The sequence below is a fragment of the Papio anubis genome, chromosome 9, assembly GCF_008728515.1.
Source record: "Papio anubis isolate 15944 chromosome 9, Panubis1.0, whole genome shotgun sequence".
NCBI classification, from domain to species: Eukaryota; Metazoa; Chordata; class Mammalia; order Primates; family Cercopithecidae; genus Papio; species Papio anubis.
Genome location: NC_044984.1, coordinates 58,165,411 through 58,190,365, shown reverse-complemented (window position 1 = coordinate 58,190,365; position 24,955 = coordinate 58,165,411). Strand labels below are relative to the sequence as shown.

The following is a 24,955-nucleotide window of genomic DNA, read 5'->3' as shown; positions in this document are numbered from 1 at the left end:
TGTCTCCTTCTCCTCCTTTTTCTCCTTCTCCTTCTTCTTCCTCTTCCTCTTCCTCCTCTTCTCCTTCTGCTTCTTCCTCTCTTCTCCTCCTCTTTCTTCTTCTCTTTTAAATACGGGATCTCACTCTGTCATCCAGGCTGGAGTGCAGTGGTGTGATCATAGCTCATTACTGCTTCAGCCTCCCAAGTAGCTGGAACTACAGCTGCATGCCACAAAGCTTCACTAATTTAAAATTTTTTTTGTAAAGATGGGTCTCACGGTGTGACCCAAGCTGGTCTTGATTTCCAGTCCTCAAGTGATCTTCCTGCCCTGGCCTCGCAAAATGCCTGGATTACAAGGCACAAGCCACCGAGCCTGACCTATTATTATTCTTTCATGGCATTTTTCCTTCAGTGAACTTGACATTTCAGATTTAAAGTTTGTTGAAACTGGAAATGATTAACTTGCACCCATGAAACTAAGGCAGCGCTGGGAGTTGGAAAGGCAGGGAAGACACGCTGTTGTGGTTGTCCCACTGAGATGAGACAAAATCTGCAAATGAGGGAGAGGTGGGGATGGAGGGAGAGGCCTTATTCTAGGAAGACTTGAGGGTAAAAGGCACAGAATTTGGTGATTAATTGGAGGAATAGGGAGGAATAAATATGATGTTACAGATTGTAGCTTGGGAAACAGCTAGTGAAACCATTTACTGAGATTAAAAACGTTTGAGAGGAAATAGGTTTGTGTGTGTATATTTTGGAAAAAGGCAATAACGAATGTTTTAGTTATGTGGTTTAAGTGCCCAAAAGACATATAGGTGGGGCTAAAAGATCCATTTGAGGGCCTGTGACACACTGAAGATGCCAAGTCTTTTGCCAGACAACTTACAGCAAGCGGGACTCTAATTCTTTCTGAAGATGCTAAAGAACTACAGTCATGCGTGGCTTAATGATAGGGATATGTTCTAAGAAACATATCCTTACATGATTTTGTCATGCAAACATCATAGCGTGTACTTAGCAAACCTGAATAGTACAGCCTACTACACACCTAGGCTACATGGTGTAGGCTGTGGCTCCTAGGAGGCAAACCTATATGTACAGCATGTCACTGTACTGAATACCATAGGCAGTTGTAACACAAATGTAAGTATTTGTGTAGCTAAACATAGAAAAGGCACAGTAAAAATATGATATAAAATATTAAAATGGCACATGTGTGTAGAGCTCTTATGAATGGAGCTTGCAGGCCTGGAAGTTGCTCTGAGTGAGTGAGTGAGTGAGTGAGTGAGTGGTGAGTGAATGTGAAGATCTAGGACATTACTGTAAACTACTGTAGACTTTATAAACACTGTGTATTTAGCCTACGCTAAATTTATTTAAAAAATATTGTTCTGGCTGGGTGTGGTGGCTCACGCCTGTAATCCCACCACTTTGGGAGGCCGAGGCAGGTGGATCACCTGAGGTTAGGAGTTCAAGACCAGCCTGGCCAACATGATGAAACCCCGTCTTTAAAAAACATAAAAAATTAGCTGGGTGTGGTGGCGGGTGCCTGCTATCTCAGCTACTTGGGAGGCTGAAGCAAGAGAATCGCTTGAACCTGGGAGGCGGAGGTTGTGGTGAGCTGAGATGATGGCACTACACTCCAGCCTGGGCAATAAGAACAACTTTGTCTCAAAAAAAAAAAAAAAGATAAAAGAAAATATTTTTCTTTCTTGATGAATAAATTAATGTTAGCTTACTGGCTTACTGTAAATTTTTACTTTATACACTTTTTAAACCTTTTGATTATTTTGTAATAACACTGTTGAAAATATACATTGTGCTGCTGCACAAAAATATTTTTCTTTTTTATATCCTTATTTTATAAACTTTATTTAAAAATTTTAAAAATTTATTTTGTTACTTTTTATTGTCTTACTTTTTGTTAAAAATGAAGACACAAACACCCGCATTAGCCTAGGCCTAGAATGAGTAAGAATCATTAACATCACTGTCTTCCACCTCCACATCTCACCCCACTACAAGGCCTTCAGGGGCAATAATAGGCATGGAGCTGCCGTCTCCTGTGATAGCAATGCTTTCTTCTTCTGGATACCTCCTGAAGGATCTGACTGAGGCTGTTTAACTTTTTTTTTTTTAAAATAAGTAAAACCAGTACACTCGAAAATAATGATGATATGGTTTGCATCTATTGAATTGTAATTCATGATTACAATTCATGTAGAATTGTAATCCCCAGTGTTGGAGGCAGGGCCTGTGGGGAGGAGAGCGGGTCGTGGAGGTGGATTTCCCCTGTGGTGCTGCTTTCCTGGTAATAACTGAGTGCTCGTGAGATCTGGTTATTTAAAAGTGTGTAGCACCCACCCCCTTTTCCTTCTGCTCTGGCCATGTGAAGACATGTCTGCTTCCCCTTTGCTTTCTGCCAGGATTGTAAGTCTCCTGAAGTTGTCATGCTTCTGGTACAGCCTGTGAAAATGTGAGCCAATTAAATCTCTTTTCTTTGTAAATTACTCAATCTCAGGCATTTATTTATAGCAATGCAAGAACTAATACAAATTGTAAAAAGTATAGTAAATACATAAACCAGTAACATAGTCATTTACTGTCATTATTAAGTATTATGTACCAGACCTAATTGCTGTACTTTTACTTGACTGGCAGTGCAATAGATTTGTTTACACCAGCATCACCACAAACACGTGAGTGATGTATCGCACTACATATGTCATCACTAGGCTATGACATCACTAGGCGACAGAAATTTTCCAGCTCCATTATAATCTTACGGGACCACTATCATATATGTAGTCCACTATTGACTGAAATGTCATTATGTGGCACACACATGTGTACACATGTGGTGCTACCACAATGAATCAGTTTTTGGTGATCCCCTCTGTGATGAATTCATCCTCATGGATGGAGATGACTGCAATTCTGTGCCTGCACAGATCAATGGTGCTACATACCTAGAGGCAGTTAACTTGAATATCCTATTCTCATCTCCAGGAGCCTCAGTCTCCCAAACCAATGTACCTGTGCCTGAAAGTTCTCAGTCCTAATTAATTAATTAATATTTAATAAACAGAGTCTTGCTCTGTCATCTAGGCTGGAGTGCAGTGGCACAGTCATAGCTTACTGCAGCCTCAAACTCTCGGGTTCCAGCAATCCTCCTCCCTCAGCCTCTTGAGCAGCCGGGACTACGGCACATGCCACCACCACACCTGGCTAATTTAAAAAATTGTTTTCTTTTTGTAGAGACGGGGTCTCACTGTGTTGTGCAGGCCTTGAGCAATCCTTCTGCCTTGGCCTTCCCAAGTGCTGGTATTATAGGCATGAGCTACTGCACCCAGTGCCAGTTGATTTCAGAGAAGAGAAAAATAAATGCTGCTCCAATATCTCTTTGCTGGTACTGAAAGATGCAACCAATTTATTCATCCTTTAAATTCCACTCAGGACAAGTCTGAAGGCTGTACCCCTGAACAGCCATTTCTCTGAGTTCCCACGGCTCTTCATAAATGTCTACACAAATTCTTAGAATGAATATTCTGTAATACTTACATAACGATCTTCCCCATCAGGCTGTGAGTCCTTGAGGACAGGACTAGTTTTTTTTTTCTTTTTTAAAAAATTCCTAACATTTAGCTAAATTCCTGGTACATAGTGCGTATTATAAAATATTCAAAAATTAGCCGGGCGTGGTGGCACATGCCTGTAATCTCAGCTACTTGGAAGGCTGAGGCACAAGAATTGCTTGAACCCAGGAGGCAGAGGTTGCAGCGAGTCCAGAGCACTCCAGCCTGGGTGACAGAGCAAGACACTTGATCTTAGCCAAAAGGCCAGGAAGAGATGAGATATATATTCTAAATAGCCATTAGATTTGAACCCAGATCTTGGTTAAGTTTTAGCGCTTCAAACTTTACGGACTCCGATTTTGTAATAAAACCACCAAAACTATGCAGGCAGATTTCTCACTAGTTTTAGAACCAACGGATGGCCTAGAGTTGGCCTCTTAGTTATCCAGAATCTCTATATAGTAAGAAAAGATGTTAGAGAACATTGGGAAATTTCTTTTGATATAATTCACTTTCTCTTGCCCCATGGTCTTGACATTGCAAAGACTTTGCTGGCAACCAATACATCAATGCAGAAAGCATTCTTGAAAAGATTATAGGCAACAGTAAGTCTCATATAGAGAAAGATGGTACAGTCTTGTTGGTGAAATACAGTACAGGGACTCCTTCTAGTCAAAGAACTGTATTAAAGCCTTAGACCTGGCACACATCCCTGTTCAAGGGGAAGGCAGAATGGAGACTCTGGAAGATGGAATATATGGTCACTGTGTTGGACTCTTTTGGTTTGGAAAGTCAGCTCAAGTAACCAAGGCAAGGAGGGATAGAAAACATAAATCTGATGACTTGCATGGGGGTAATAAAAATGCAGTCTCAAAACTCATGGGGGCTGGGGTAGTAAACCCATTGGGGCAACTCTGGGCACAGGATTGTCCCTCTCCTTGACCTTGTTGTTATCTTTACTTCTTTCATAGCCCTGATGCTAGTTCATAGCTCCTACTCCATTGCATCCTGTTTTGCTCTTATAGTTGATTCCCAGGTCCTCAGTATTTCCTAGTTCAAAATGCCTTGAACTTGTTTGCCTCATTTCTTTTTTGTTTCAATATCTGGGATCACTAGGAAGCCTATCAACAGGATGCCCTGAGTCAGTGCCCACAGCTGTGACGTTAAGGTGGGGACAGAAGCTGAGAGTCATCTGTGTGCATTGCCATTAGCAGGGGCTGTAGATGGGGCAACTTCCCTTAGAATTGGATAGGGTTGCAGTAGGCTCTCTGACTCTCCAACAAAGTTAAGGTCCTTTGCATCCAGGCTTCCAGACCTTCTGATGATGGGACACACATTTTTTTTTTTTTTTTTTTTTAAAGACAGGGTCCTGCTCTGTCCCCGAGACTGGAGTGCCTCTTAGTGACATGGCCATAGCTCACTGTAACCTCAGACCCCTAACCCTAAAATGGATTAAAAATCACTATTTTAGTTACATGTGTGTGTATACACAAAGGACCTAGTGTATGTGCCCAGTGTGTAATATACACACACACGAGGTACTTTATATTTCATTTCATATTTACAACGAAACCTGTGAAGATAAATTATCTTCATTTTATAACAAAAGGAAGACTCAGAATGCTTAGGTGGCTTGCTCAAGGTCCTTGGTTAGAAGGTACAGAGGCAATGTTTTAACACAGATTTTTGTCTGACTCCAAAACATGGCCTTTCAACTACATAATGCTGTGTCCTAGAGTGGGTTTATTTGTATTCTGATAGTTATTTATAAATTGACAGATAAAATAGTATGATTTACCATGTACAATATGATGTTTTGAAGTATATATATAGTTGATTGACTATAGCTAATTAACATATGCATTACCTCAGTTCTGTGGTGAGAACACTTAACATCCAATCTCAGCATTTTTCAAAAATGCAATATATTGTCATTAACTATAGTCATGCTGTTGTATAACAGATTTCGTGAACTTATTCCTCCTGTGTAACTGAAATTTTGTATCCTTTGACGGACATACCCCCATCTCTGCAACTGTTTCAATAACCCCAGCCCTGAAGCCCCCATTTTATAGAGTGGGTATGCATCGGTGAGAATAGCTGGTAAATGTTGACTCATTCAACTCTGTAGAAGTGAATCTCAGTAACAGTTTAACTACATTTTTAGCTTGTACACAGGAGTGGCCTAATAAGGGAGCACTTGGTCAGCGTGACATACATCATCTAGAGTTTTCAAGGCTACCTTAAAGAACATCTATACACACACAAAAACACACTTATACACTCAGTAGTCAAAATGATTTTAAAAATCACATCTTAGCTCAAAAAGATAATTAACTTTTATTTTTCATTAAAAATGAACTTTCTAAAATATTAGTAAATTTCATTTTAAGCTCTGCCTTGAAGTGCTGATACCACTGAAGTAACATTTTTCTTCTTTCAATTTTTTCTTGTAAAATTATAGTTTTCTCTTTTTCTAAAACAGCAGGGAGTTCCTTCCAGTTCTTGATAAAGATAAAGGGAGCGCCCATGGACTTGAGTAACTGCAGAGGAGCACTGTGGTGCACAGATGTATTCCCACAGCTGCCAGCTGTCATCACGTCTTCCACCACAGGAATGGAGCCATAGGAGCAAGCCTCATAGATTCGATAGCATTCTGTGTTTACTCCGACCGGGCACAATGTGAGATCACTCTGAAGCAAGGCATCTTGGTAATTCTTAAGACTTTCATTTGTTTCCTGAGGCTGCCAGCTAAAAAATCAGAAAAACAACTGTAGTTTTCACTTTACTAAGTATGTATTTTGTGAACAGAAATACCTTATCTTTTAATAAAATCAGTTTCAGGAAATGGTGAAACTTATAGAGATGATAGGCATAAGAGATATCCAAAATCCTGGCCCAAATAGATTTCTTAAAAATGCTGAAGAATTTGAACATTTTACAGTTGTACATTTATAAAATCCAGTAGTCACCGTAATACTTCTGAATGGATAATGATAATTCAACCCATACTTTCGGAGTGCTAGGTCCTCTCTTCCCTACCTTACCCTCATGGAGCATATATTCTAGTTCTGGTGGTGGAGATGGATAATGACCAAGTGAAGTCAGTAGATTATTTAGATGGGGTAGAATACTGTGAGAAAAAAGCACAGGAGTAAGTAGAGCAGGAGTTTCTGAGGGGGTAGGGTTGCAATCTTAAATAAGTGATGAGGGACTGTCTCACTGTGGCAGCATCTGAGCAGAGTTGGGGATGAAGGAGCAAGCCATGTAGATCTTGGGGGATAAAAGAGCAAGCAAGAGTGAAGGCCATGAGACAGCATGTGCCTGGCATGCTCAAGGAGCTGCGGGGAAGCCAGGGTGGCTGAGGCAGGGTAACTGAGGAAGCAGGCACAGAAGATAAAGTCTGAATGGTCACACCGGACTCTATCATATCAGGCTTTTGATCGTGGGGTGACACGACCTGATACAGGTTCCATCAGAATCAATCTGGCTATTGTGTTGAGAATGGACTGTATAGGGGCAAGGGTAGAAGCTGAAAGATCAGTAAAGAAAGATAGATGTGGCTGGGCGTGGTGGCTCATGCCTGTAATCCCAGCACTTTGTGAGGCTGAGGCAGGTGGATCACCTGAGGTCAAGTTCGAGACCAACCTGGCCAACAAGGTAAAACCCCATCTCTACTGAATACAATAGCACAGGAACAACAGGGCCAGTATGTCTGGAGTAGAATGAATGAGGACAGTATAAAATAACAAAGGTTATTATGGGAATAATTCTTGTAACTCCTCTCATACCATTGAGCCAGAAGTTGAGTAGATGTTTTCCTTGTTTCTCATTGTTGCTTCTAGACTATTCTCCCCTTTCCCTCCCTAATAATCCCAATTTTGAATCTCATGTCAGCAGACAAAACCATCCATCACCCTTACTCTCTGAAATCATGCACTTACCCTTGGGTGCATAAATGAAACCTTCTAATGAATGCCTTCCTTGGCTATTCCAAAATAGCAAATGCTCCACCACCAACACCCAAGCCCTCTCTATGCCATTCTTCTGCTTAATTTTTTACAGGGCATTTATCATCTTCTGACACACAATATATTTTACTTGCTTGTCTCCTCCAACAAGCATTTAAGTGCTAGGAAGGCATGGACTTTGTTTTGTTCACTGCTGTATTTACTGTGGGTAAACAGTTTCTGGCATAGAGCAATTGCTTGGTAAACACTGACTGAACGAATATGATATGGTTACATTAGCAATAAAGAGTACCTGTTATCATTTAAAAAGTAAAATTCCAGACCTAACCGGACATTTTTTAAGGCATTACTTCCCTGATGACTCTGCATTATGCTTTATTTGAAAACTTGATTTGCCTATTTAAAAACAAAATAAATGATTGCAAATTTACTTCCTTCACACCATGAATACCTGTTTCCTGGTTACTACACAAAAGAAGAAATTTAACCCTATCAAGTCTCCCTATCCAACCATTCATCTACTCACCATTTATCCTAGGCTGACTTGGTGCAAGGTCCTATGTTAGATCTGGGGATTCACAGAAGAAGAATACAATGTCCGTGTCCTGAAGATGGTGTCAGATTCCTGAATTCCTGAATTTGTGAGGGGTGCTGCACACCAGTCTTGGAACACTTAATTGGTCCACTGCACATCATCTCAGGGATGAACCTAAGTATCTCGTTAGCATTTATAATCTCCTGTGTGACTAACAAATATTACTGAGGAAACCCTAACAACTGAAATTTGCAAATGACAGTTGCCAGTGTTCCTCTTCAAGATGGACTAGTCATAGGAGGTTCTCCATATTTTAAATGTGTACAACCCAGTCTCTTCATAGTTTTAATTACTAATGTATCCTCTGGGGAAAGACTGGTACAGACAGAGTTACCCATGCCTCTTTGGAAACCTGTGTTTCTACATAAAGCAACTTTCAGACTGGACAACAAAATGAATGAATTAAATAAGCATAGAACTTACTGTTCTCTTGCTGAAACCCAACAAAGCTTATCGTTCCCATCTTTTTTCAAAATGTTCATTAGTGCCTGTCTGGATGAATTTTCATAAATCGTTCCTAAGAAATTACATAAATATGGCCTCTCATCATGCAGCATTGACCAACTTGCCTCCACCACAGGAAAATTCCTGTATCTATAAAAATAAATACACATGAATTAATGTATCTCCACCACAGGAAAACTCCTTATATCTCTAAAAATAAATACACATGAATTAATATATGATATAGAATTGGCAAAAAATCCCCCTAACCCAACCTCTTAGGTAGCAAGAAGTACATAAAAGAGGTTTAAAATGTGATTTCTAAATCTCAAATTGTAATTTTCCATGCATACTTTGCAAAGCTCCCTGAATCTAGTAACTTAAAAAACTGAATTTCACATTGACATCTCTTATAAAATTGTCATAGAGATTTTGTGCCTAAAGTTCTTTGTTTTTGACATTCTTTAACTTGCATTACTCATCTGCAGCTGTTAGGCATGTTACATTCAAAACCTTCAAATTATAAAGACTCTTCTGTATTCATAATGATCGTGATTTAAGCAACATTTTAGCCAGGTGATGAAAAGATTACAGAATGCTCCAGGGGAGGCAGATGGATGGGGAAAAGGAAGATGTTGATCAAAGGGTATGAAGTTTCAGTTGGACAGGAGGAATAAGCTTTAGTGATCTATCACACAGAATAGGGTGACTATAATAAATAATAATGCACTGTATATTTCAAAATTGCTAAAACAGCAGATTTTATGTTTTTACCACAACAATTGTTAAGTATATAAGGTGATGGATTTGTTAGTCTGATTTAAGCATTCTACATTGTAAACATATTTCAAAACATCATTTGTACCCCATTAACATATACAATTACTATTTGTCAATTTAAAAAAAAGGAAAGATTTTATATTTTGCTATTGCAAAGGGCTCTGATAAATTAATCCCAAGGGCTTTTCAAGTAGATTAAAACAAACCGACAGATAAAAAAACATGGTATGCCATACAGGAAAAGTTACCTCTTTTTATAAGCATTTGGAAATACCAGGGATTAAAAATGTGTACCTGAAATATAACCTTCACACGAGAACAAAATTTTACCTAACAGTTAGTATATCTGCTGGATACCAGTTTTGACAACCTCTTTCCTCCAGTTGTGACAATCAAAAATGTCTCCAGGCCAGGCACAGTGGCTCATGCCTGAAATCCCAGCACTTTGGGAGGCTGAGGCAGGCAGATCACTTGAGGTCAGGAATTTGAGACCAGCCTGGCCAACATGGTGAAACCCCCTCTCTACAGAAAATACAAAATTAGCCAGGAGTGGTAGTGCCCACCTGTAATCCCAGCTACTTGGGAGGCTGAGGCAGGAGAATCGGTTGAACCTGGAAGGCAGAGGTTGCAGTGAGCCGAGATTGTACCACTGAACTTCAGCTGGGGTGACAGAGCAAGACTTCGTCTCAAAAAAAAAAAAAAAAAAAAGTCTCCAGACACTGCCAAATGCCTCCTGGTCAGCAAAATTGCCCCTGGTTGAGAACCACTGACCTATATAAGAAATATACTGGCCTAGTGAAACAATACCGTGATTACCAAGAGGTTCCATCTTATACTATATGAAAACATTTTACAAATGCAGGCTCTGCTCAAAAAATAGATTTTTAAGAGGGTCTTAATCCTGGCTTTACTTAACAAAAACCTTTTTGTCTGGCCCTACTCCAAACCTACTGAGTCAGGATATTATAGGAGTAGGCCTGAGAATACATCTCATTACTGGCACAGATGTGCCAGTGACATCTGTGTCACTAACTAGGCAGCAGTCTAAGGCCACATCCAGCAACCAGTGACAGAATAATGAATAATGAATGTATGATTCAAAAATCATGTCAGTGAGATTTTTCATAATTCATCCACTCAACAAATACAGAATGTCTACTCTGTGCAGGTGCTGTTTTAGGCTCTGTGGATAGAGCAGTGAACAAAAGAGAGAAAAATCCCTGCTCTCAGGAGGTTTATATACTAGTGGCAACTTACCTTAAAGTCAACTTGCTCTTAATTAAAAACATCCTATTAACAGAAAGATAAAAATATGCTTTTCATTTTATAGTTGGATAAAAACTGTATCTTTTTGTTTTTTATTTTTTTTTGAGAGACAGTCTCATTTCACTCTGTTGCCCAGGCTGGAGTGCAGTGGTGCAATCTCATCTCAGCTCAATCTCCTGGACTTAAGTGATCCTCCCACCTCAACCTCACGAGTAGCTAGGACTACAGGTGCCATACAGGAGTCCATGCCACCATGCCTGGATAATTTTTGATTTTTTGTTTGTTTTTGTAGAGATAGGGTTTTGCCATGTTGCCCAGGATGTTCTTGAACTCCTGGACTCAAGCAATCTACATACCTTGTCCTCCCAAAGTGCTGGGATTACAGGCAGTGAGCCACTGCGCCTGACATAAAAGACTGTATCTTGAGAAACCTTAGCTATCATTTAATTAATCCCTCCTTTTATAGAAGGGATTTGTATAAATTCAGCCAGTCTCAAACACAATGGTATAGTATATTCCTGATATAATAATACTGCCTTTTTTTTTTTTTTTTTACTATAAATAGATACTACCATTGTTTTTAAAAAAAGTCAATCTGCCATTTCTCTGCTAAATATCTTTTTATGGTACTCCTAATGAGCTTGAAAAATCCATTCTATGCCTTGGGGTTTTAAAAGAAAAAAGTAACTTATCTCCCCATTAAAGAATAAAATACTCTTAAAAACATCATAATTGTTATTGAAGGATGCAACCACACCCTATTTTTATCGCTGAGAAAGACTGTACCTGGCCTCAATAATCCCGGAAGAACTAAATTTATTACAATTTTGAATAAGTCTTCCTGGTTCAGAAATTCAGGTGTTAGGGTCTAAGAATGTTTCATCATATTTTTACTTACGTTGCTACTCCTAAAGGCCACTGAAAAACATCCACGTCATTAATCCAGGGGCTGTCATATATTATGAAAAGCAGCTCCACGAAGCCTCCATTTCTTTTGAGGAATGGGTTTATCCACTCATTATTACAATGTTCATTTCCGAGCAAAACAACAGCAAGATGCTGGAGTTTTTGAATTTGCACTAAATTTTGTGCATAAAGTAACCACTGGGTGGCATAAAAGATCTTTGCTTTTTCTCTTCCATTTAAAATGAGTACCACATTATTCACATCAACGGAGAAGTACCCCGGTATTACAGCTGGACCAGTGATGAAGCTGTTAAAAACAACACAACAAAAACAAGAGACAAAGCCTGAACAAAGGTATTTGGTATCAGAAGTTCATCATTTTATACAAAATCTACAATGAGATTTAATCCATATTCTTTCTAGAAGTACAATTTCTATAATACAATTTCTTTTGAACAAGTTTGAATGATGGGGCATAGCTGTAGATTAATGGTAAGCTTTGGTTGTAGACAGATCAATTTGCATATCATACAAAATGTGATTTTTTTTTTTTTTTTGAGGCAGTGTCTCAACTCTTGTGGCTCAGGCTGGAGTGCAGTGGTGCAATCTTCGCTCACTGCAGCCTCAACTTCCCTGGCTCAGGTGATCCTCCCACCTCAGCCTCCCAACTAGCTGAGACTACAGGTGTGCACCACTACATGCAGCTAATTTTTTGTAGAGATGGGGTTTCACCATGTTGCCCATGCTGGTCTTGAACTCCTTGGCTGAAGCAATCCATCTACCTCAGTCTCCCAAAGTATTGGGATTACAGGCATGAGCCACCATGCCTGACCTTTTTTTCTGTTGTTGTTTTAACCACACTGAAAATAAATGTTGGCTAGAATTTAAACTCTTAAGCAAAGAAATATAATAGAATAGTATGGAACTCTTAAAATAATGGTGTAGTTCAAACCAGAAAGGTATTTAAAGCCAGTAGTTCTCAACCCTTTTATAGTGTGAGCTGCTATTACACTCTTCATCTGAATCAATGGATGAGAAACTGTTGACAAATTGAAAAATGAAGAATGGCATTATAAACATTCCATGAATGTTATATCTCAAAAATATAAGGTTAAAAAAAGCAAGGATTAGGACACTCACAAAATATAATTACACATAAACTTGAAAGTATAGTCATAAAAATTATTTATGCATATATATTTAGGATCAGTATTAATATAAAAATTTGAATGAGAGGATCCACATCAAATTCATAATAGCGATTCTATCTGAGGAGGAAGGAAGAGGAAAGGGACTAGAAAACAGTATAAAGGGAGCTTTACCCTTATTGAAAGTATTTAATTCTTTTAACAGGAAAGTTAAATATCTGAAGCAAATATGACGGAGAGATGAAATTTGTTAGTTTTGAGTAAATGGGAATTTGTTGTATTACTCCTTTTTTTTTTTTTTTTTTTGAGACAGAGTCTCACTCTGTTGCCCAGGCTGGAGTGCAGTGGCATGATCTCAGCTCACAGCAGCCTCCACCTCCTGGGTTCAATTCTCGTACCTCAGCTCCTGAGTAGCTGGGACTGCAGGCACCTGCCACCATGCCCAGCTAATTTTTATATTTTTAGTAGAGACAGGGTTTCGCCATGTTGGCCAGGCTGGTCTTGAATTCCTGACCTCAAATGATTCACCTGCCTTGGCCTTCCAAAGTGCTGGGATTACAGGTATGAGCCACCGCGCCCAGTCTACTCTCTTGTTTAAACTGTATTTTAAAAAAGTTATCATTAAAGGAATAGACATGTATCATAACTCATTTTTTTTCATATTAAGTGCTGCCTAGAACAACCAGTACCATTGAAATATTTCCACTAGTATGAATTAAATGTAACAAATACCATTTAATTCATCTTAAAATCAGTCACTCTTATCCTGGATTCTTTACAACCTGCTTAAACCATTTCTTTATATCCTGATAGAATCTTTTAATTTTCAGCACAAATATGCCCAAATCCTGCTTTCATTGCTTCTTACTGCTGGGGATAAAAACTAACATTTGTTCAATGCCTTTTATATACATGATACATAAGCACTTTGCATGGGTCATCATCAACCCCCACAACAACTCTGAGGAGTTCATTATTCTCTCATTGGCATTTGTGAAATTGCACTTTAGCTGCACAGCCTGTAATGGCAATGCTGAGTTCTCAACCAAGCTCTGTCTCACTTCAGAGCTTAAGTTTTTCCATAACACCATGGTTAACAAACACTAGAGTAAACAGACATTAGTTAAAACACAAAACCTAAATATATATTTTACTATGTATACATGTACCATATGATTTATATGACATTATTCTAAAATTATATAACATACAGGGACCAGGACTAGGTTTTGAGGACTATATTTGCCTTGGACAGTATCTAGCACTGGCAATGACTAATGATTCAGTGATCATTTAGTAATCTAAGATAATATGCAGAATCTGAGGGGCTAGAAAAACTAGCAATGATGATGATAATTATGGTAAGTTTAAAATATTTATTATTGATAGCATCTGAATACTTAATATTTCTCTTTTAGAAATATAAGCAGGTATAATTCTTAGAGCATGAGAAAGTCTTCCAGTCCTCCTTCCCCATGTTAGGTCAATTTTATGAAGGAAAAAAAGGAAATCGTGAGAGAGCTTCTATGACTTGCATAAAGCTAGCTGACACTAGATAGGAAATGGTACAGGTTGGACTCAAATTTGGTTGACATTAAGCCCATATATATCATGTGCCCAAACAATTTTAGAGTGCCATACAGCTGGGTGTGGTGGCTCATGCCTGTAATCCCAGCACTTTAGTCGGCTGAGGTAGGTGGATCGCTTGAGTCCAGAGTTCGAGACCAGCCTACACAATATGGTGAAAACCCATCTCTACAAAAAATACAAAAATTAACTGGGCATGGTGGTGCATGCCTGTAGTCCCAGCTACTCAGGAGGCTGAAGCAGGAGGATCACTTGAGTCCAGGAAGTTGAGGCTGCAGTGAGCTGAGATCACGCACTGCACTTCAGCCTGGGTGACAATGAGACGTTGTCTCAAAAAAAAAAAAAAAAAAAAAAACGGTTTTAGTCAATGTATTAAAATAAAATATATGAAGTTATTCTCAAATGTAAGTTTCATGTGAAAGGAATATCTTTCTAATTTTATTGATCCACACAAATTAACAAAATGAAGTATGATTTGTTCAAGGGCACATTTATACTGTCTTGGTCTTGGATGTCCACAGCTCCCTGTGTTTTGGTAATGGTGAAAGCCAAGGGGTCAATACTGGGAAGCTAAGGTGTAGGTCAGAGGTTCGCAGCACCTTTAGTGTTCCTGTAAATTTTTCAGTGTCTCCCAAGCTAAAAGAAATGCTTAACAGTTCAATTTTTAAAGTCATTAGGTCTAAACAACCTAGTATCTATGTCCTAACAGCTTAAAAGTGACTTAAAAAATAATACACAGACACTGAAAGAAAAAATCATATTCCTATTTCATTCTTAACTAATCACAAGTATTTAATAGCATGTGTGCACCTGCTGAGCACCATACAACTTCTCAAACCTTGAAATTCGTGGTCACTGTCAGTGTCATTTCCTATTCCACACCGATTTTTGTGCAATGCATGCATTTTATCACAGCAACCATGGAAAACCCAGTTTCACAAAGTCCTGACATTGTTGAAATAAATGCAGGGTGATCTAATGTTGAAACTGTACTACTTTGAACTTGCAGTTTGCACGGGGCATGACAGATGTCAAGTATCAGTGTTTCCCGTAAATATTTAAAATAGTTTGTGATGTCCCACAGTGCCTCCGTCAAGGAACCACAGATCTAAAAGATGAAACTGTAAGAGCCAAAAAAATTTCATTAGACTCAGATACTTGGTTTGTATATATGTATATATGTGTGTTGGGAAGTCTGTTAGTCAAACTGCAAGGGTTGAGAAGTAAGGAAGTGATTACAATGAGTATAGACAAGGATTCTGAAAGTTTTGAAGAGAAGGCGATAAAGCAATAATGGATGAAGAAGTGGAGAATAAAGGAGAGCAAGAAAGTAATGCATGGAACAAGGTCCTAGAAGCAGATGGGATGCACAGGTGGTGGGCTTTACTTGAGCCAGGAAAGATCACTCAATGTTTGAGAGCTTGGAAAGAGATAAGGATGCGTGAGGGACCAGATAGAGAGTAGGTACACGTTAGAGCAGCTAGTTAAGAGAGATAATTATGATGTCCTCAATTTTCCTGATGAAAGAGGAGGCAGGGTTGTCTGCTGAGACAGAGGAAGTAGGTAGATGTTGGGTGGTGGGCTAGGGAAGAGTGGACAAATTTGCTCCTGTTTCTGTATTTTCTATCTTTGTGTCACATTAGCTACCTACTCATGCAGACTAGAAACTAGGGACTTGTCAGATGTTTCTCTCTCTCATCTTCCCATCTAATTAATCCCTAAATTCTGACCATTTTGCTCCTAAATATTTCTGGAATTTGTCCCTGGCTCTGACCCACCACTACTTCCCTATTTCAAGCATTAGTTTTATCTCTGTTGGATACTTCCAATCTCCTACTTGGTCTGCCTGCAGTCAGCTGTCTCCTTCAAATCACTTTCCCCCAAGGCTGCTAGGGAAATCTACACACACAAACACATGACAATATCACTATCCTGCTTAATCATCCTCAACTGCTTTTCACTACCCTAGAACAAAGTCCAAGAGCCTTAATGTGGTACATACAAGGCTCACCATGATCTGGCCCTTGCTCAATCCTCCCAATCTCAGCTACCCTACCTTTTCTTCATGCTCTAGGAATACTAATTGGTTTGCAATTCCATGCACAAACCCAAGTTGATCAGTTACGAGCCTCTGATGTCACCTCTGCTGGGAATATAATCTTTTTTCTGCCTTGCTAACTTCTACTCATTTTAAAGACTGCTCAGCTATCACCTCCCTTACGAAACCTTTGTTGATAGGCCCCACACCCCTAACTCTACTCAGATTGAATTAATTGCTTTTCTTCTGTATTTCCATAACAACAAACACGGTAGAGTATGCATATTCTTATCATTATGCTTTCTATATGGTATGAAAATAATTTATAAGGCCGGGCACGGTGGCTCACGCCTGTAATCCCAGCACTTTGGGAGGCTGAGGCGAGTGGATCACCTGAGGTCAGGAGTTCGAGACCAGCCTGGCCAACATGGTAAAACCTCGTCTCTACTAAAAATACAAAAATTAGCTGGGCATGGTGGCGGGTGCCTGTAATCCCAGCTACTTGGGAGGCCGAGGCAGGAGAATTGCTTGAACCTAGGAGGTGGAGGTTGCAGTAAGCCAAGATCGTGCCACTGCACTCCAGCCTGGATGACAGAGCAAGACTGTCTCAAAAAAGAAAAAGAAAAAGAAAATATAATTTATGTGTCTGTCTCAACCACTAGTCTGTGAACTTCTTGAGGTCAGAAGGCATTTTATTCATTATGAAATTCTTCAGAGCCTACTATGAACTAAATATTAGGCACTCAGTAAATACTGAATGCATAAGCAGTAATTTTCTTTAAGAAAGTTATTTGCTCTACCAATTTACCTAAGTTCTCCTAATGCATTGAAAATATAAATCAAGGTACAAAAATCCAATTTAATAACTTTCTTGCTATACATTTATTTTGCAAAGTGAGGCTTATGTATGAGATATTATAGTACACTTACACATGATGAATGCTACACTTTCATTCCTAAGGTTATTAGTCAAGCATTAATCATAAAATTCAATTAACTGAAGAATAAATATATATTAAGAACTCATATCCAGAATTTTAAAACAGTGATTTGCTTTTCTCAATGTCTTGACATATATTTAATAATTAGAACTTATAATTTTTAGTATTCTCTCTTCTGCTACTGATGTAGTTAAAAACTTTCCTCCTAATAAGTACTTTTCAATACTTAGAAAGTCCAGAGAAATCATTCAAATATTGAGTTTAATGCTGATTGTGGAAACAATATATTTTTGGAATCCAATATACAGGTGACCCTTAACACAGGTTTGGAATGCACAGGTCCACTTATACACTGATTTTTTTTTCAACCAAATTGATGGGAAATACAGTATTAGCAGGACGCAAAACCTTACTAAAAGGTAGGACCAACTGTTCCTATACTGCAGAACTTGATTATGTGCAGATTTTGGCATACTGCCCCCGAATCAATCCCCCACATACACCAAGGGATCACTATATTGATTCATTCTTTTCTTTTTTTTTTGAGATGGAGTTTTGCTCTTGTTCCCCAAGCTGGAGTGCAATGGTGCGATCTCAGCTCACTGCAACCTCTGTCTCCCAGGTTCTAGCCTGCCTTAGCCTCCCAAGTAGCTGGGATTACAACCGCGCACCACCACACCCAGTTAATTTTTTTTTGTCTATGTTTTCAATAGAGACAGGGTTTCACCATGTTGGCCAGGCTGGTCTCGAACTCCTGACCTCAGGCGATCCGCCCACCTCAGCCTCCCAAAGTTCTGGGATTACAGGCGTGAGCCACCACACTTGGCCTATTACTTACTTTTTAAAAAATTTTTTGCCTCCTAAACGCCTTTTTTTTTTTTGAGACAGCATTTCACTCTTGTCACCTAGGCTGGAGTGCAATGGTGCAATCTCCGCTCACTGCAACCCCTGCCTTCTGCGTTTAAGCAATTCTCCTGTCTCATCTCCCAAGTAGCTAGGACTACAGGTGTGTGCCACCACACTTGGATAATTTTTGTATTTTTTATAGAGACAGTTTCACCATGTTGGCCAGGCTGGTCTCAAACTCCAGACCTCAGGTGATCTGCCTGTCTCAGCCTCCCAAATTGCTGGGATTACAGGCATGAGTCACTGTGCCTGGCTAGCCACCGCACCCGGCCCTAAACTCTTCTAATAGTTGGTTTTTTTATTTTATCAATTTCTTCTTTTTTTTATTGACAGGACTATTGCAGTAGGCTTTTTTTCTAATGAATGGTCAACACTAAAGTCTTACTGGGATTGCACTTTATTTTAAAATTTTTATCCCGTAATTCTGGGGTTTTTATGAGGTTTTCTTGGTTGTTTTTTATGTATTTATTTGCATATAACAAACAATTTAATTCTTTGTTCCAAAATAATTCATATATTCAAATTATGTGCTTTTATTTTGTTTCTTGAAATCAAAACGTTTAAGACTACTAAACATTTTACTCCTTGCCCTGAAGATGAGGCCTAATTTAAGAGATGAATAATCAGCTGATGACTGATTCAACAAATGGCATTTGTTTCATTATTTGTCTTTGGGTATTTATGTGGATGCTAAAATTTGCGGGTGAAAGGGAGATACTCTGGGACCTTGTAATCATATTGAAAAACAGGTTATTTACATGGTCCCAGAGAATCTCATAGTAAAAATGACAATGGAAAAAACAGTAACTTTACAGTGAACAAACCAGGCAGACTGCACCTTAGCCAAGTGATCAAAGTTAACATAATCAGTAATGGGAACAAATATGACACACCGAGGATGACACGATGTTGTTTCTGAGGCATTCGGAACCAAAATACATAACCTGAATTGAATTGTGAGGAAACATCAAACAAACCCAAACTAAAGGACATTCTACAAAATAAATGGGCAGTACTCTTCATAAGTCACAAGGTCAACAAAGACTGAGAAACTATCACAGACTGGCTGAAGCCAAGGAGATATGAAACCAAGCACACCATGTGACTCTGGATTGGAAACTGGGCCAGAAAAGAGACAGCAGTGGGAATGTGAGTATGTGTAAATTAGATAATAGTTTTGTATCAATGTTGTTTTCCTGAAAAAAATAATTATACTGTAATTATGTAAGATGTTAGCATTTGAGGAATCTGGATGAAAGGTATAACGGATTTTTTTGGTATCATTTTTGCAATATTTTTGTTAAGTCTAAAATTATTTCAAAAATAAGTTAAAAAAATTAAAACATTAAAAAACAATTTCCTATAATTTTATAGGAAATAATTTGGGTATATTTAAATATTAGCAGTTTAAATGGCTGTAGATTAAAGTTCATATAGATAAATGCTCAAATAGAGGAGAAATGAGTTTGGCGTTATATTTAACATTGGGTTCAATTATTATACATTTTGAATGACACAGCCTGTAAATTCAGCTCTCATTAAGGAAAGGTGTTACAAACATAGAAATAGCCCAACTTTTATATTTTAATAGTTTTTTTTTTTTTGAGACAGGGTCTCGCTCTGTCACCCAGGCTGGAGTGCAGTGGTGCAATCTAGGCTCACTGCAGCCTTGACCTCGCAGGCTCAAGTAATCCTCCCTAGCAGCTGGAACTACAGGTTTGTGCTGCCACACACAAAGTTTTTGTGTTTTTTGTAGAGACAGGGTTTCACCATGTTTCCTAGGCTGGTCTTGAACTCCTGGGCTCAGGCAATCCTCCTATCTCAGCCTCCCAAACTGCTGGGATTCCAGGTGTGAGCCACTATGCCTGGCCCTTCTTCTTCTTTTTTATTTTTTGGCACAGGGTCTGTCGCCCAGGCGGGAAAGCAGTCACGTGATCACAGCTCACTTGCAGCCTTGACCTCCCAGGCTCAAGCTATCCTCCCACCTCAGCCCCACAAGTAGCTGGGACAACAGGCGCTAATTTTTGTATTTCTTGTAGAGATACAGTTTCGCCATGTTGCCTAGGCTGGTCTCAAACTCCTGAGCTCAAATGATCTGCCTGCTTTGGCCTCCCAAAGTGCTGGGATTACAGGCGGGAGCTACCACGCCCAGTCTATATTTTGATATTTTAAAAATAAATTTTTAGCCGCCTCTGCAGCTTGTTCTATCACCCATACATTAACATACCAAAATACAAGTATTTTTTACTTCCTAGGTGAGGTTATCATAAGATCTTGCTTTCACATATTTTGCTGACAAATCAGATATTTATTTATTCTACTACAGTGAAAACTATGGAAAGGCCCTCTGTTTTATTTTTAATTTTTTTTTAAATGAAAAAACATGGGGTTTCACTATGTTGCCCAGGCTGACCTCAAACTCCTAGGCTCAAGTGATCCTCCTGCCTTGGCCTCCCACAGTGCTGGGATTATGGGAGTGAGCCACCATGCCCAGTTGAAAGGCCCTTTAGGAATAAGATATTACGTATGTTGCTCCAAGCAGTACATAAATTAATAACTTTATAAATAAATCCACTACCCCCTTCAGTTATTAGTTTGTCTGAGTTTGCAAGGAGATACTAATGCCCATTTCCATAGACTAGGAAGGAGGAAAGGGGAAATTAAACATTAGGAGGTGCTCAACAATTATTTAGTAGAAAATGAATTAATGGATACTTTGATCTCTCAATTTATTTAATATTTTAATTTTGAAGAATTATACATTTAATGCCAGTATAAATACATTTTCCCAAGCTAGGGAGCAATGATATTTTGGTGGTCAAAGTTTTAAGCAATATGACTGACAACTTAGTAAGAAACTGAGAACAAGAACTGTGGAGAAACCATTTCCTTGGGTAATGAACAGAGCAGAGTGGACTATAATAGAGATCTGAGTGTCCTACAGCAGCTACACATCAATAGAGAGAGGAAATGGGAGTAAGGGCTAGACCTCCAACTGTGAATAGTCTACCTTATGATGTGGCATTTTGGAATTCATGCTAGGTGGATTTAGCTGGCCCCAGAAAATCCTACTGGAGTGTACCAGTAACATGAAAAGTTATCACTTAAAGGCTACAAGAAAGACCTTTCACTGATGGCGACCTCCTTTCTCTTATATCATACATAACCCTCCAAGCAAGGATCTCTTTGCTCTGTAGTTGAGGCCTAATTTAAGAGATGAGTCATCAGCCGATGACTGATTCAAGCAATGGCAATTCTCTTATTAAGTAGGCTTCAGTATTGTAAGAAGTTGTTTACTTGATGTTCTAATTTTTATCTATCCCAAAGTTCTTTTTAGGTAAGGGCGATAATCTAAAAAAATTATTCAGTGTTCATTCAGACTATTTATGATCCATTCTATGACAAATTGTGTTCTGAAGAGAAAATAATATAATACTATCCCATATGAATCAAATTTATCTTTTCAAAGACAGCTAAGTTGTTATTCCTTTTGGTTGTAAATATTTGTTTTCCACCCCACTTCTCTCCATTTCTACTGCTATTTAGGCAGCTTACCTGTAGCTAAAGGCAATTTTAGTTTCCTAAGTATATAAAATCTCTTAAATGTATCACCAAGAGATGAATGTCTATTGTAGAAATATTATATATTAGATTTAGGGGAGAAAAGGTTTTCTTTTTTATTTGCTTCTATTATAATTTCATGCATCAGGTATGCTTTTATTGCAGCACTTCTCTTTTTTTCATAATTATGAGTATAGCAAAAGGGGGCTATTAATTTAGTTTGTGTAAGCAAAAGCATCAGAGAACCCTTCAAGTATATACATGCACTGTGCACCCTGTGCCTAAAATTCACTAAGTAGTAAACATAACCCTGAAAAGTCACACAGTTAAAAAAATTAAAAACATTGAAAGATAATCAAGAATTGGGCACATCAGATGTGCAAAAGTTAAATCACAGTTAACAGGGATTATGGCAAAATTATAATTAAATTACTATAAAGAGGATATTAAAATCTAAAAACATTTAAAAGTCAAGATGAGGTTATAACTGGGTTGTAGCAGATTAGGAAAAAAATTCTAGACCCAAAGCATTGATAAGAATTTCTAAAAATGACTCCATTTAAGAATTCAGCATGATGCCAGCCAGTGTTGCATACCTATATTCCCAGCTACTCAGAAGGCTGGGGCAGGAGGATCTCTTGAGCCCAAGAGTTCGAGGCTGTAGTATGCTATGATCTTGTCTGTGAACAGTCACTGCACTCCAGTCTGGGCAACATAGCAAGACCCCCATCTCTTAAAAAGAAAATAATTCAACATGAAATTATAGAATCGAGTATATTTAATATTGGAGGTGACTTCTAGATGATGTGGATTAATCTATCGTGTTAAAGGAAGGACCATGGCTCAATCCCATCTTTACTGTTTACTAGTCATTTACTCTCTCAGAACATCAAGGTTTTCATTTGCAAAATGGGAGTAATACCACCAGCTGCACAGGGTGGTTGTGAGGATTAAAATTCACTGAGCTAATATCTGTAAAAGCCCCTGGAACACAGCAACTACTTCAATGTTGCTGTTGACTCAGGATTCTTTCCATTTTAAAATAAGACAGTAAGACCCCAGAAGGCTGGGAAATCTCATAGCATGCCAGCAGCAGAGCTGGGACATGACTGTGGGCCTCAGTGTTTACTCTGCCAGGCTGGAAGCAAATCTCACCCACAGCTGGATGCCTTCTAAGCAGCCTGAGTACTCATTAATCTTTGAAGAGGCATAAGAGCCAAGAGCTGGCAATTTCTCATTTCTTTATCTTGACTACATGGGTTTGGGTGAGACTTTGGCTGAACAGGAGTGATGAGAGAGAAAGAGTTTCAGCAGCTGTCTTCTGTCAAACCAAAAATATATCAAAATAGTGCATTTTTAAAACAAGGTTTCTAAATATTACACTGGATAAAGTGTGAACTCAGAGTTGCTACTCTAGGACACTGCTTAGTTCATCAGTTCTTAGATTTCAAAATTCCACTTACTACAAAAAACTGAAAATGATCTTTAGGGACCAATACAGAATCATCAACTTTTTAAGACATTAAAAATAAAAATCCCGACTGCCTCTTACTCAGAATAGTCCCTTAGTCAAGAGTGTAGTGCTTGACTTTTGGCTTTACCCACTAATTAGAAGTACGTAACCTCACGCCAGGTACTTAGCCTTTCAGTGCTCAAACGAGGTAAGCACAGTACCTGCCTCATGGATCCCTGTGAGCACTGAATAATAGAGTCTCAAACATAGTAAGAGCTAGGTAAATGTTAGATGTTATTTGTTATAATTATTAGTTTGTGGCTGTGGGGAAGTTATTTAATCTCTTTGTGTCTTAGTTTCCTAACTTGCAAAATGTAAACAATGATACTTCACTGGGTTGTGGTAAGGATTAAACAAATTAAGTTATTAAGTGTATATGTTTGGCGCATAGTAAGCTTTTCATAAGCATTGGCCTTCACTATCACTACTGTTTTTTAAAGGATATTTTAACATTAAAAGAATAAATGTGGCATTTTGAAAAACTGTTTTGTCTTTGTTTACCAATGAAAATTTTATTTGGGATCTGCACTGATTTATGCTCCAGCATTTGACCTAAATAAATGTCATGTCATTAACCATTAATGTTATCTATAAATGCTTTCATTCATAGTGAGCTAACTTCTTACGAAAGTAATGTCTGGAAATTCTAAAAATGCCATCCAACATGTTTTATTCTATCATGATCTTTGGAAATAAGTTCAACTCTTTCATCAGCAGCAGATGCTCACTGAAGATGTTATAATCGAATCTTGATAACAATTAATAATTTAGGATCTACCTTTTGTTTTACCAAATGGGTAGACATTTATATAGCCTGTGGTAATGACTATACAGAGAAATGATAGGATTCTGAAGGCAGTCTTTGGGGGATGAGCAAAAGCCACACTGAGTAGAAGTAAGGTTCCTCCTAAGAAATTAAAAATAAAATTGTCCTATGAGATTACACTATAAATCAACATATGATGATTATGAGTAGTGGTAGGCAAAGTTCCTTCAAGAGACAGAATGAGTCTCAGGCTAGCTTAAAACTGAATTGAACGTATTAATATAAAGAATGTATCGGTAAGGCATTTGTGGGCAGGTACATGATGGAGGGATAAGAGACAGAACTAGAAACAGAAAAAGGAGAACTGCTTGTAGGAAGATGTTGCAGTACTTAGTTAAGTAACACTAAAAATAAGAAAATAGCAACAAGATTTCTATAGTGATTATTACGTATTAGATACTATTGTAAGCCCTGTAATTTATTAACACATTTAATCTTTGGAATAATCCTGTGAAATATGAACTATTATTTGCCTTAAACGTGAGGAAACTGAAACAGAGAGGTTAAGAAACTTGCCCAAGGTCAGACAGCAAAGTGACAGAAGAAGAATTTGAACTAGGCCAGGCGTGGTGGCTCACACCTGTAATCCCAGCAGTTTTGGAGGCCGAGTCAGGCGGATCATGAGGTCAGTTAGCCTGGAGTGGTGATGGGCGCCTGTAATCCCAGCTATTTGGGAGGCTGAGGCAGGAGAATCGCTTGAACCCGGGAGGTGGAGGTTGCAGTGAGCCGAGACTGTGCCACTGCACTCCAGCCTGGGTGACAGAGCAAGACTCTGTCTCAAAAAAATAAAAGAATTTGAACTAAGATAGTCTCACTCCAGAGTCTGTGCTCTCAATAACTGAGTCACATGCGACGCTGCCCAGAAGTGACGGGGCTTCATCAGGCTCCTCCAGAAGTTCAGTTTGCCCTGTATGTAT

The 24,955-nt window shown here is 38.6% G+C and overlaps 1 protein-coding gene across 6 annotated transcripts in view; it reads right to left on the bottom strand.

Annotated features, from left to right (window-relative positions):
- Window positions 1-5,684: 5,684 nt before the first annotated feature.
- Window positions 5,685-24,955, bottom strand: part of RXYLT1 (ribitol xylosyltransferase 1) — a 38,316-nt gene continuing 19,045 nt past the window's right edge. For 5 of the 6 annotated variants that reach the window (XM_003906712.3, XM_031650592.1, XM_009181121.4 and 2 more), the window contains 3 exons: window positions 11,511-11,825; window positions 8,546-8,716; window positions 5,685-6,307 (listed from right to left, as the gene is read on the bottom strand). In XM_003906712.3, coding sequence (XP_003906761.2) covers window positions 5,890-6,307; window positions 8,546-8,716; window positions 11,511-11,825 — 904 coding nt within the window. In that variant the 3' untranslated portion in view covers window positions 5,685-5,889. Of the gene's footprint in view, window positions 6,308-8,545; window positions 8,717-11,510; window positions 11,826-22,295; window positions 24,198-24,955 lie in introns of those variants that run through there. The other variant, XM_031650591.1, reaches the window with a different exon arrangement.